We start from the raw sequence: 13,847 nt of genomic DNA on the forward strand, positions 1-13,847 counted from the left end.
TTTGCCTCTCTACAACACCATGCCAAACTCCACGATTGCCAGGGGGTCGCGACACGCACTTACCCGCCGCGCAAGCGCTACGTCCTCCTTTCCGCACAAAAGCTGCGGGAGGGGTCGGCGCAAGCGCTCTGAGTTTCTCGGAAAATAGGGTCATCATCCCGCCTCCTGGCGCAAGCCGGTAGAGAAACGCATGCGCTGTGAGGAGGCAGGGACTTATTTCACGCGGCGGTGACGTAATGACAGAGGAGGAGGCGGCCCAGGAACGGAAGCCGGGAAGGAACCAGAGCGGAAGGGGACTAGGGCCAGGGCTGTGTTCGGAACCTCGGCTGGCCTGGGGTTCCAATGTGGTCCCCGGAGCGGGAGGCCGAGGCCCCGGCCGGGGGAGACCCGGCGGGCCTACTGCCCCCCGAGTGGGAGGAGGATGAGGAGCGCATGTCCTTCCTGTTCTCCGCTTTCAAAAGGAGTCGCGAAGTGAACAGCACCGACTGGGACAGCAAGATGGGCTTCTGGGCGCCGTTGGTGCTGAGCCACAGCCGCCGCCAGGGGGTGGTGCGCCTGCGTCTGCGGGACTTGCAGGAGGCCTTTCAGCGCAAGGGCAGCGTCCCGCTGGGGCTGGCCACCGTGCTGCAGGACCTGCTGCGGTGAGGGCGGGCCCGTTCCGGGGGCGGGGCGGCCCCCCGCGGGCAGGGACCCAGGTCGTTCTCCGTAGCGCAGCGCGACCAGCCCGGGGTCTGGCCTCCAGGAGCCGTCTGTGTCTGCTCACTGGGCGAAGAAGGAGGCCGGGTTAGGGGTGTTCGGAGGGAGAGGGAGGCGGGGTATGGGGGGAGATTGAGGGGCCAGGATAGCCCCTCAGTTAGAGGGAGAGATTAGATGAGATCCAGACGGTAAGAGGAGAAGCCAGCCTGGCGGAGGTGACAGTGATTTGTCTGGACTGGAATCCCGTTATGTAGTTATTTCATCGGGGCTTCCACATTTGAATAACCCCGGAACAGAAGGTCTGTGAGACAGGATTTATTGAACTAAGGAAGGGCAGAGCTAAGAAGAAGGTAGTGGTGGGGAAGAGGCCTGTACGGGTTTTGCCAGCAGCCTCCATCCCATCCCCGCCACAGGTCATGTGTCTGGCCTCTCTTGGCGACCCGAGAAGGTCCTGTAGGTGCTACCTGTACGACAGGTGCAGGGTTTTGGAGGTTCCTGGGGTGGTAGCATGCACGTGAAGCAGACGTACTGCACTTCGCAGCGTGCAGGTATTATGCGTACACCATCTGGCTCCCTCAGCAGTCCTGTGTGTGAGGTGGTAGAATTATCCTCAGCAGACAGAAGAGGAAGCTGAGCCACAGAGAGATCGAGCGACTTGCTGGGGGTTACACAGCTAGATAGAGGCCATGCCGGGGCTGGACGCCGGGTCTTCTGATTCTAAAGCATTTGCAATTCACGTTGTATATGTCATACCCAGAGCAGCCTCCCTAGCACAGTGACTCCCTCCGTGACTGAAGACGAAAGTCAACTTTGATATGTTGCTTTTAGCTCTCTGCTCTTCCTGGCTAAGAGATCTCCCTTCTCCCCAGCCCCCTGCCCTTGGCTGACATTAATGGGGCAAGCCATTTCTGGAACTTCACCTTTCGAGGAAAGTGTACTGTGGACAGTTTCAGTTCATGCCCAGTGTGGGGAAACAGTAGCTGAAAAAGTCCGTGAGGGGCAGGAAGAGTCTGGGCTTCCTTATTACAACAGGACCATCCTCGGCCACTTCCCACCCAGAGACCTTTAGTGCCTCGATTTCTCCTCTCCTGACTGCTGGCACTCCACTGATGCCCCTTGGGGCTTGATGGGGTCTAGGACCTGAAGAATTTCTCAGGGAGATATTTTTCCATAGAAGCAGCATAGCAGAGTAGTTAACAGCTTTGCACGAGGACCAGATGGCCTGGGTGCAAATCTTGGCTCTGCCACGTGCAAAATTACGTGACAGAGGAAAAATTATATGCCCCTCCATAAGCCTCAGTCTGACCAGTTATAAAATGTGATGATAACTGTACTTAGGTTTATTGTGAGTATTTGAAGAGATACTCCTTATGTAGCCCTTAGCATAGTGACTGGCCCAGGGGAAGCATTCAGGAAATTTAGCTACTTAACACTAGTACCGTGAAATGCTTATGTCGTATCTCCACCCAAGCTTAGGAATAGCAGAAAACCCTTTCTCTGAATGTCTTTGTATTCTTCCTCATGTCTTGCTCTTGACATTAATCCATTATCGTTGTTTTCATTTTATCGTTTTGAGCTCCGTTTGTAACGGGAAGTCTCAACATAGGCTGTGTGACCTCCGGTGCCTCTCTGTACTCTTAGTGGAGAGCTTGCATTTTGGAGCCAACTCATAGTTTAGCTTTGGCCTCTGTCATCTTCTCAGTCCCTCAATTGTTTCTTGCAGAAAATTTTGAGGCTTAGAGCTGGAGCGTAGACAGTACCGCTCACAGTAGCCGGCACGGAGTAGGTGCCCGGTAAATGATGTTTATGATGATGACCAAATTCCTCTTTGGGGGTAAGGAGGGAGGTGGGGACACTGCAGTAATCCTACTACATGCCTTTTTCTTTCTTTGCCTGCAGTCGAGGGGAGCTGCAGCGGGAGTCAGACTTCATGGCCAGTGTAGACAGCAGCTGGATCTCCTGGGGGGTCGGAGTCTTCCTGCTGAAGCCCCTCAAGTGGACTCTTTCCAATATGCTAGGGGATAATAAGGTTCCTGCCGAGGAGGTGCTCGTGGCCTTGGAGCTTCTTAAGGTGGGTGCTCAGAAGCAAGAGGTCTGGGTGTCATCTGGGGTGATGGCAGGACCCTCCATGTTCCTTGAGTTGCTTGGGTGAATGGTTAGAAAAAGAACGGATCTTTTTTACACAGTGACAGAGTTGATAACTGAGTTTATCTAACCTCCCTTTTGCTGTACTTTGTAGTATTTAGTTGTTAGTGGGACCTGTACATTTCAAGGGTGAGCCTCTGTCTAGGAATTGTCAGTTAACACACAATTGATTCTTTTCTGTATTTGTAGGGCTTAATGATAAACTAAAGTTTAGAAAATGCTTTGCCTTCTGTAGTTTATGTACAAAAATTTCTTTCTGAGGACCTTAGACTTTCAGCTTTGCCTTCCCCTAAATCAGTGAACTGGGCTCAGAGGTCCTCCTTTTGTACTTACGTACCTCCATCAAAGAAGCCACCAGGCCCTTGATCCCTTCATGCTCTCCTAATCAGTCAGCTTCCTCCTGGCCTGCCTTCTGTCCGCAGCCCAGAGCATGCAGCTGATGCTTGACTGCTTCCCTTATCAACACCCTGGGGCGCCTCTGCAGTTTTCGGGCCACACCAGAGACACCAGCAAATCAGCCACCTTAGATCAGCCCCATGGTCCACCATCCCTGCCAGAGAAAATCGCTGTATCGCCAAGCCTGGGGCCCCTTTCAAGGTCCTCAGCTTTAGGAGGGCCCTGGGAGCCACTCTGCAGCCCAGTGTTCTTGTCCCCTCCCCGGCCCTCCCACACGCCTTGCATTCTCTGCAGTCACTGCACTGAGAAGGTAGAATCCCCTTAGTCGTGCCTTCAGCTGTCCGTCCTCCCACCTCCAGTTTGACTTCCTCTGAGCCCTGCTTTCTCCCCAAGCTCAGAGGATGAAGTGTCCTTCCTGTGTTCCATGTGTGCTCTCGAGCCTCTCCCTCCCCTTTGTGGCACCTGTGACCCTCCAGGTCTGTATATTCCTTTCCCTTCTCTGTCGGTGCTCTCCTTCTTGAGCCTCTAAACCCACTCTGGTTTTCCCATCTCAGGATGACTCCTTGTGGGACCTGGGGCCCCTGCTAGTCACCACTCTGTCTCTCCTTCTCGGCCAAGCTTTGTCGTCCCCACGTCCTCACCTCCACACACCCTTTAACCCAGGGCAGACCTGCTTCACCCCCATCATTCCACCCGATTGCTGTGGGCGAGGTTACAGTAACCTTAAGTGTGTGCGTGTGTGTGTTTGTAAAGTTCACTGAACACCAGGTGGCAGGAGTAGACTCGGAGACAGTGGTTATTTTTGAAACTCACAGACCAAGCCCAACCTCAGGGCCCTTGCATAGCCCTGGAGGCTTCCACACCGCCGGACGCAGGTCAGAATCCCCCGCCTCCGCCCCATGAGAAGCTCCAGTTTCTCCTCACCTCCACAGACACCCCCCAGCACCACCCTTCGGCCTGGGGAGCAGGTCTCCAAAATCTACCAGCTCTCTGTCCCCCCCAGGAGTTTTGACTGAGCACCATGCATTTTCTTCAGGGGAACACCTCTCCCCCTTTGCACTGCACCCCCTCCCTTCCCAGGGCCCTGACCTCCAGGACCTCCGGGGCTCAGCCAATACCCCACAGAAACCGTGGGGTGTTTTAGGTGGTTCTGGGCCAGCTCCATCCCTCCTAGCGGTCTTTTACCTCCGGTGTTCTCCAGTCTGGAGCAAAGAGAGGTAGACCCATTTATCCCCACAGATGTGATTTTGGACTCAGTCTTTTGAGAGCAAACGCAGAGATGGGGGTGGGAGTGGAATTACATAGATCTTCTAAGAACCAGCAATAATTTCTAACAGCAAAGTAGTCTAATCCTATTTAGGTAGAAAAATAAATTTAGCTCTTCAGGGGCATGGACTGTTAAATCTGTACCCAGCTTACATCACTAAATAGAACACTTAACACCTATTCCCTTTCGGTGACATCTGCTATCAAATATATGGTGACTTCAAAGATATGGTTTTCTCCTGGTTAGAGACTTGTTTTCATGTGTGAAAATTAAGGGTCTTATCTGGATATTTTTATAAAACAAAAAAGCCTGTTTCTGCGGTAAATTGATTTTCCCAAGTCTAAACACAGAAAGCAGCCAGCAACTTTTAATTTTATTTGAAAAAAATACCAAAAAGTAAAAATTGCCCATAGATTTTGCTATTTAAAAATTTAAAGAAAGAAATTGAAGTTTCCTTTCTATTCATCCCATTTCCATCTCTTTGGGTCCATTCCCTTCCTGCTTGTGTCTGTAGAAACACACACATCTTTTCTTATTGAGCCTATTATATTATTTTCCATTGTATCTTCTTGTTGGCATTTACTACTTCCTGGAAATCTTATTTACTTGTTTACTTGTCTACTATATAAGCTGTCTCCCCTACCAGAAGGAGAAGTTCCATGGGCTCTGGGAACAGTGCCTGGTACATAGTAGAGAGTCAGTAAATATTAGTTAAGTAAATAAATGAATATACACATACATACATATGTATATACATATACTCCATTTTTTTCCAGAAATGGAATCTGCTTTCACCTATTGGTCTGCAACCTCCTTTTTTTTTATTTTTCACCTTAGTATATCATGAGCATCTTTCCAGGTCCCTACACAATATAGATCTACTTCATTCCTTTGGATGGCTGCAGAATAATCTATAAACACGCCACAGTTTATGCAATAGTTACCAAATGGATATTTGAGTCATTCCAATTTCTCCCTACTACAAAAAGATACTTCTCTGACAGCCTCGTGCCTACATGTATGTACTTCTACTTTTATTTTTATGGAGTTGATTTCTAGAAATGCATATGTAATTTTAAATTGTAACAGAAATTGCCAAATTACTTTTCAAAAGTTGGTATAAATTTACACTTTCATGAAGATTGCATTAAAGTGTCCAGTCTCTTCACATCCTTGCCAGTGCTGGATAACAGCAATCTTTCAAATTTTGCCAATTTGATGAACAAAAATGATACTTACTACTTGTGATTTGAGCGTCTTTTCACCTATCTACTGGCCATTTACATATTCCTTTCTGTGAATTGCCTCTTTATATCCTTTGCCTGTTTTTATTTTGGATTCTTTGTCTTATATATTAATTTGTAGGAGTTCTTCATTAGGGATAGATAGATATATAATATATTTAGTATTAGGGATGTTAATATTGTTTCCCAGTCTCTTGTTTGCTTTTCTTTTTTATTTATGATGTCTTTTACTATATAAACGTTTTTATATTTCTACAGAGTTCTCAAATTTTCCTTTATGGCTCTTGAATTTCTGCTCTTGCTTAGGAAGGCATCCTCTACTTCAAGGTTATCAGATTTTTAAAATATTTTCTTCGAAGTATTTTATACTTTCATTTTCTCAATTTAAGTTTTAATAATTCGGTATGTATTTTTGTATATGTGGTAGAGAAAAACTGTTTTCTTCTAAATGAGTAGCCAGTTGTCTTAACATCATTTGTTACTGTGTGTACCATTAATGTATGTGTGTGTGGACAACACACTGTTCTTACTACAGTAGCTTTGTAGTAAATGTTTTTATTTGACAGCACAGTCAGATCTAATGAAAGCTCTAGTTTCTGTCTTATTAGACTCTTCTGCTGCCTTGGAAACTGTTGACCACTCACTCCTTAAAATTTTCCGTTACCTTGACTTTGTTGTCACTACAGTGCAGGTTCTCCTTGGTTCTCCCCAAGCAGTTTCTGGATTGCTTTTTTTTTTTTTTTTTTGCGGTACGCGGGCCTCTCACTGTTGTGGCCTCTCCCCTTGCGGAGCACAGGCTCCGGACGCGCAGGCTCAGCGGCCATGGCATGTGGGATCTTCCCGGACCGGGGCACGAACCCGTGTCCCCTGCATCGGCAGGCGGACTCTCAACCACTGCGCCACCAGGGAAGTCAGCCCTCTGGATCGCTTTTGTGAGTTCCTTCATCTCCTGAACGTTTTGAACGTTGGTCTTCCTTCAGCTTATTACTTTGCTATCTGCATTTTCTTGGGTAACTCATTTATACTTGCGATTTTAATTACCTTCTATATGCTGAGGACTTTCAGATTAATATATCTCCTGTCCTGGCGTCTCCTTCGAGCTTCAGATTTTTTTTTTTTTTTTTTTTTTTTTTTGTGGTACGTGGGCCTCTCACTGTTGTGGCCTCTCCCGCTGCGGAGCACAGGCTCCGGATGCACAGGCCCAGCGGCCACGGCCCACGGGCCCAGCCGCTCCGCGGCACATGGGATCCTCCCGGACCGGGGCACGAACCCGCACCCCCTGCATCGGCAGGCGGACTCTCAACCACTGCACCACCAGGGAGGCCCGCTTCAGATTTTTATATCCAGTTATCTCCTGTACAATCTTAAGCATCCCAAACCAACATGTCCAAAATGGAATGTTTTGTCTTGCCTTTAAAGTATGCTTTTCCTCCTGACTTCTTGCCGTTAATCCACCCAGTCACTCAAGCCAGAACCCAGGAGTCATCCCAGATTCCTCTTTTGCCTTTCCCCCCAGACCCAGTTACCATGGACTGCCAGTTTTATCTTTTAACTTTTGCTTGAATCCCTGCCTCTTTGTCCCTATTCCCATTGCCCTGTTCAGTCCCTCGTATTCTCTTGCATCAGTGGTCTCCCTGCCTCTGAGCCTAACTGCTACAATCCAACCTTTCCCCGTTGTCAGCTACATCTCTGTTAATCTGGCCATGGCCTTCCCTTCAGGGACTACCCACCATCTGCAGAGTAAGGACAGCATAGAAGATACATTACACTTTGTATGAGGTAGAAGGGCTTCTGCTGTCTCAGCCCTTCCCACCCGCATCCGCAAACACCACGCTGGACTCAGACTCCCGGCCGTTGAGGGACTCGTGACCATCCCTCTTCCCACGATGCCTTTCCCACCGACTTCACCTAATGACTTATTCAGCCTACAGGATTCTGCTCAACAATCTTTTTTTTTTTCTGAGCCATTGCTGAACTCCTTGGGTATTCCTTCCCTGTATTTTCGTAGCATTCTGTGCATACTTCAGTAAATATTTCTTGTCTACAGAAGACCGAGAGAGTAATTTCCGTGAAAGAGGAAGACAGTGGTATTGTTTTTTGGAACTTGTATTTCTTAGACTTCTCACCAAAATCCTATCCCACCCATCTGTCACATAAGACTCTTTATAGACTCAATAATTTTCCAGTTTGCAGGATTGCCATTTGGCATAAAAATGGAGAGCCCAGGATTGGCAGGGAATTTAAATCTCATCTCATCCACCTTCTCCAGTTGGTGAGTGGGATGCTGAGGACCAGTGAGACTGACCGGTCCAGGGTCACACAGGCTAGGCCAACCACCAGGCCTTGGCTCTCATTCCTGGCCATTGCACCCCACCACACCACCTCATTCTCCCCTTGGGGGACCACGGGCCAGGGAGCTGCAGAGACATGAAGTCCTAGCTGGAAGGGCAAGCACACATCTGGCTCCCAGTATATTACGTACCTCATTTCATCCATGTTCCCCAGACTTGCCTCCGAGGTTTTAAAAAACACAAATCCTTTTTCCTTTTCCAAAGGAAAGGAAAGGGTCAGTGCTCCCCTGCTCTTGCCTTTTGTGATCGTGGATCTGAAGCACGGGGTCAGGGCTCTCCGGGTTCCGTGGGCAGCGATCAGGGCCCGCAAGCACCTTTCACTTTCCCTGCAGGAGAAGGCTGAGGAGGTGTATCGTCTGTATCAGAACTCCCCTCTCTCCTCGCACCCCGTGGTGGCCCTGTCGGAGCTGAGCACCCTCTGTGCGGGCTCCTGTCTGGATGAGAGGACCTTCTACTTGGTGTTGCTGCAGCTGCAGAAAGAGAAGCGAGTCACCGTCCTTGAGCAGAATGGGGAGAAGGTATGGAAACTCGCTGTTCCTTCCCTGACTCACCGAGGACTTGTTCAGTGTGTACTGACATGCCCACCAGCATCCCTGCCTGGTGATTCCTCAGCATTTGGGGTCAGGGCACCAGTAATTTGTCCCTGTCCCTCAGATTGTGAAGTTTGCCCGGGGCCCACATGCCAAGGTCTCTCCTGTCAACGACGTAGATGTCGGGGTTTACCAGCTGATGCAGAGCGAACAGCTGCTGTCGCGCAAGGTGGAGTCCTTATCCCAGGAAGCAGAGAGGTAACTCCCCCTGAGCTGAGCACCCCTGACCTCCACCCTGGCCCTTAGAGCTGGTGTCTGTGGGTGCTTAAAAAAAAAAGGTTATTATTATTATTTTTTTTACTAATTGTGAAAGTACTGACTGTTCAGTGCAGCCATCATGGAAAGCACAGACTATCACAAAGGAGAAAAAAATGAATTCCTCCCCAAAGAGTACAGCTTTTAACACTATGTTTATGCTCTTCCGTGCCAGTATCCATTTAACCAGTGTTTATTCAGCTAGGCCTTGTCTTGGGGACTTGGGGATAGAGTAGTGAACGAGACAGGTCTCTGCCTTCCAGGGGTCTTGCTGAGGGACCTCTGCTTTTCCCCTCCAATGACTATGCAAGGCGTCCGTGCTAAAGGCACATTACCACGTCTCCAAAAAGTAGGGTATGTAGACATGGAATTAGAATGTGCTTGTTCACACCCTCTCACAGTGGGAGAAACCTCATGTTGTGGGAAGGCCAGCGTCATTGGTGGTGTTAGGAAGTCATTCCCTACCTCCTGGCTCCCAGGATGGGAATTTGTCTTCAGGGTGCCTCGTCAGCATGTTTGCACACCCCCACGCCCGCCCCTCCCCCGCTGTGGGTTGAAACAGCTTTTCCTTGGTCCTTTGCCTTTCCCACGGGCAGACCCGCCTAGCCCGCATCTCAGCTTGCTGCAGGGGTTTGGCGGTGGGCTGTTGGGCATCGTTTTTCTGGCCATTGGGTAGTACGAATTTGATCTTCAGATTTGAAAGTACCTTCACTAAAAGTGCTAGTCTTGGGGACACTTCAGGACCATGCCACCCGCATCCTCTGGCCTCATCATCTTGAGCTGTCCCTTTGTTTGTAGGTATAAAGAAGAAGCCCGCCGGGCATGCCGAGCAGGAAAGAAGCAGCTGGTGAGTTCTCTCTCTTCTCCCCACAGCTGTGTACCTGTGCCCACAGCGAGAGGAGCCCCAGTTCAGGGAGTGACCTTCTCGAGGGGAACAGTCTGCGGGTGGCCCAGACACCACAGCTTGTTTTACAAACCTGGGATGGTCTTATCATCTGGGAAGGGCTCTCTTCCTCTAGCCCTTTTGCCTACCCGGTCTGACCCTGACTATGACCATGTCTCCACACCCCGCTCCCCCCCCCCCCAGGCCCTGAGGTCTCTCAAGGCCAAGCAGCGGACGGAGAAGCGCATCGAAGCCCTGCATGCCAAGCTGGACACTGTTCAAGGCATCCTGGACCGGATCTATGCCTCGCAGACAGATCAGATGGTAGCCACTGCCCCTCTGCCCCAGTGCTTGGCTGGTCTCTGCGGTGTCCACCGCTCATCCCCTCCGCTGTGGCTTTGCTGTTTGGAGGAGGCCTGGGTTCTTTCAGGATATGCTTGGGACTGCCTTTGCCTCTTCCATTGGGCAGTTTTGGCCTCAGTGGACATGGGGTGAATCATGCATGGGTGGGGGAAAAAAACCACAAAGCTTTCTTTTGGAGATGAAACAATATTGTCTGTATTTTGCCCAGTGTTCTTTATCTGCACTGATAACTTTGCTTTCTCTTTAGGTTTTCAATGCATATCAGGCCGGGGTAGGAGCACTGAAACTCTCCATGAAGGATGTCACCGTGGAGAAGGCAGAGAGCCTTGTGGATCAGATCCAAGAGGTACAGGAGTGGGTGGGAGGACACACCTACACAAGGCGGTTCCTGAGGACAGAAGTGACGTTGTCGTACTTCCTTCTTTTGCAAACTGTTTACCTTGTGGACTTGAGGACGCTTTCCTTGATTCTCCAGTGGGGCAGCATTACTCTGTAACCCTGAACACTGAGACCCAAAGACCATTCAGAGTTCAAGGCGTTGTGCTTTTCTCTTACAGCTGTGTGACACCCAGGACGAAATTTCTCAGACTCTGGCTGGTGGGGTAACCAATGGCTTAGGTGAGTTGACATGGTGATTCCATCTTCTTTCCTCTCTAAGGTGACTTCAGCTCCTTGTGCTGTGATAGGTTTGGCCGTGGATCTGTTTTTTTTGGTGCAGGCAGGGCTGGCCCACCGTCCGCTCTCTCTGGGGCTTCTCCACAGGAGTAAGGAGAAGGAATTGGCATTTCCCCCTTGATAGGCTATGCTAACGACCCCTTGGTGCTCCGGCGTCCCTTACTCCCTAGGCCTCTTCAAGGGCAAGGAGAAGCAGGGTCCATTCCATGGTGTCAGCAAAATACACCTCCTTGGTGACTTAGCTCTGTGTATGGAAAAAGCATATCTGCTTGAAGGTGTCCTCTGCCTCCCAACTCACACGATTTTTTTAAATAAACCTCCAAGGAGGCCTGGGCATCTTTTGTAAAGCCGAGCTGGGTTTGCAGTCCTCAATCCTTGACTCATTAATGCGTTTCCTCCCTGGACTTTATGTGTCCTTATGTCGTCTTTTCTTTCCAGACTTTGACAGTGAGGAACTGGAGAAGGAATTGGACATCCTCCTTCAGGACACCACCAAAGAACATTTGGATCTGCCCGACAACCCCCAGGAGACGTTTTATACCAACAGTGTGCCTCACCCTAGGATCTCGGACGCTGAACTTGAAGCTGAACTTGAGAAACTGTCCTTATCAGAGGGAGGTACGGAGCTGTATTCCCAGGGCTGCTGGTGGGCTTGTGGTCCTCTGGCTGACAGTAGCGAGGCTCAGGGTTAACGTGTCCCAGCCCCATTGCCCAATCTCCCAGGGTACCGAAGTCGGGTGAGGGAGTTGTGGGCTCATTATTGAGACCCGGTCCCTTAAACACTGGGATGCTTTCATCTCAAAGATCTACCTGGGGGGCTTCCCTGGTGGCGCCGTGGTTGAGAGTCCGCCTGCCGATGCAGGGGACGCGGGTTCGTGCCCCGGTCCGGGAGGATCCCACATGCCGCGGAGCGGCTGGGCCCGTGAGCCATGGCCGCTGAGCCTGCGTGTCCGGAGCCTGTGCTCCGTAACGGGAGAGGCCACAGCAGTGAGAGGCCCGCGTACCAAAAAAAAAAAAAAAAGATCTGCCTGGTATAGAGTTCAGTCATTTCTTCTCCTTGCAGGTTTGGTCCCAAGCAGTAAATCTCCAAAAAGACAATTGGAACCGACTCTATAAAGCCATTGTAGGACCCTCAAGTGAAGGACCCTCGTGTCAAAGAGAGACCAGGCTTGTGTGTGTGTACATAGTTATTTAAACGAGAAACTCTCGGAATGTGTTGGAAAGAGGAGGAAGGACCACCACTCTGATGTATCTGGATGCTACCACTTACTACGGGACAGATAGAATTTCTGGAAGCGTGCTCGCGAGGCGTGCTGCCAGCTGGGCTCGTGGCCCTGCCTTCTCATCTTTATAGTGCCACAGTTTATACAGTTCTGTGTTTGCCCTGTCGTCTCTCAGAGCCTGCGGCTTCTGCCACGGGCTCAGTTAGGTTTGTCTTCCCCCACCAGCTTCGTTCCAGCCAGCGAAGGCGAAAGATTCGTGCAGCTTTGCCAAATCAAAAGCTGTCCTCGTCCCCCACCCTCACTGTGTTCAGAGGAGTTGATTCTGTCAGTAGGTCCGTTACACAGCTCTTCCCAGCCCCTCTCTGTTTCCACTGGTAGCAAGAAGAAGGAGAATCAAACAGCAGCCACGTTATGGAGAAACACACAGTGTGAAAGGTTCTCCTCTGGGGTTCAGATTCTCCAGGTGTTCAGAAAGAGGGGTAACCCCCGAGTGGCTCAGAGTCGTGAAAGTTGGAGAGGGGCCTTGTGGGGTTGGTGGCCACTGCCGCCTCTTCCATCTTATGCAAAAGAAGATCTGCTGACTGGAGAAATGGTTACACTTGGTCTTTTGAACTTGACGAGGAGAAGCCCAGGGGACTACAGGGCCCCGGGTGTCCAAACCCCATATGCTTTCTTAAAACGGCATCATCTTTGCCTTGCCCCCGTGGTGAATAAATTAAATATAACTTAAATACATAAATCAGAAGAAGCCACACAACAGCACACCTCCCCTTCTTGAGCCTGGCAGACAACAGCAGGTTGTTTGAATTTCAGAAGCATGTTACGTTGTAGCCCGCCACTCGGGGCAGGGGATCTGAGCCAGGATGTGCAATAGATGCAGAAGACGGTGGCCTCAGCCACGTCTGCTGTGTGCTTCCCCGGTCCTGCGCTGCGCCCGGCCCCGCCTCTTGAAGGGCCGTCCTTCTACTTCCTTTGACGAATGGGGGAGGATGGTGGAGGGGGACAGGCAGGAGAGGGCCTGAGTGCGCTGGCAGCAGGGAGAAGAGAGACAGCTGCCATACTGCCGCTCTGCTGCGCAGTCCCAGACACCTGCCTGGCCCTTGGCCCTGCCCCTCCTGCTTAGGGTGACGGAGAACAGAGGGGAGGAATTTGCTCCAGGCCAGGAGCACAAATCACTGTTCAACAAGTTTCTCTCCCACTAGGCCTTGGGAAACTGAAATGTTGGGGGTGAAGAGAAACAATCACTATTTTTTCTTTTTTTATCTGGTAAATAATTAAAAGAAAAACCCTGAGCGCCTCGTCCTCGTCTCTTTTTTAGGTTGTATAAAGTGCCTTGTTCCTTCCTGCATCCCCACCCTCACCTCCAGCACACACACACGGGTTCTTTCACTGACACCACAGGAGAAGGCTGACTGGCTTCCTAGCGGGAGTTCCTAGCTGCTGGGAAAGTGGGCAGCCTACCTGATCGCTCTCACGCCGATGCTGTTATTAAATGGCCTCTTTTGTTTAAGAATGCGTCATCACTTTCCTTACTCTTTTCCTTTCCCTCTTCCCTCTAGATGACCCACTTTCCTCGGCCCGTGTGATCGTACCATATTTTAGTCTGGCACCAGTATTTACTCAGTGCCTGTTACATGCGTGGGGTTTGCCGTCCACGGCGGGAGACAGGTTTTGAGACTGCGAGCAGAGCTAGAAGAGGCTAGAAGATCTGCTGCAGGACTTGGTACGTTAGCAGGTGAACCAACCATGAAAAGGCAAC

At 50.3% G+C, this 13,847-nt stretch overlaps 1 protein-coding gene across 3 annotated transcripts in view; it reads left to right on the top strand.

Moving 5' to 3' along the window:
• The window catches only part of CHMP7 (charged multivesicular body protein 7), a 53,886-nt gene extending 40,506 nt beyond the window's left edge, over positions 1 to 13,380 (top strand). Inside the window, exons 1-10 of one of the 3 annotated variants that reach the window (XM_081237500.1) lie at positions 260 to 641; positions 2,596 to 2,767; positions 8,432 to 8,617; positions 8,754 to 8,887; positions 9,743 to 9,791; positions 10,032 to 10,151; positions 10,438 to 10,536; positions 10,748 to 10,808; positions 11,304 to 11,483; positions 11,929 to 13,380. In XM_081237500.1, the coding sequence (XP_081093626.1) occupies positions 343 to 641; positions 2,596 to 2,767; positions 8,432 to 8,617; positions 8,754 to 8,887; positions 9,743 to 9,791; positions 10,032 to 10,151; positions 10,438 to 10,536; positions 10,748 to 10,808; positions 11,304 to 11,483; positions 11,929 to 11,981 (1,353 nt within the window). In that variant the 5' untranslated portion in view covers positions 260 to 342 and the 3' untranslated portion in view covers positions 11,982 to 13,380. Of the gene's footprint in view, positions 1 to 259; positions 642 to 2,595; positions 2,768 to 8,431; positions 8,618 to 8,753; positions 8,888 to 9,742; positions 9,792 to 10,031; positions 10,152 to 10,437; positions 10,537 to 10,747; positions 10,809 to 11,303; positions 11,484 to 11,928 lie in introns of those variants that run through there. The other 2 variants (XM_081237501.1, XM_081237502.1) reach the window with 2 other exon arrangements.
• Positions 13,381 to 13,847: the final 467 nt, after the last annotated feature.

Source organism: Mesoplodon bidens (assembly GCF_964165515.1).
Source record: "Mesoplodon bidens genome assembly, chromosome: 6".
Lineage (NCBI taxonomy): Eukaryota > Metazoa > Chordata > Mammalia > Artiodactyla > Ziphiidae > Mesoplodon > Mesoplodon bidens.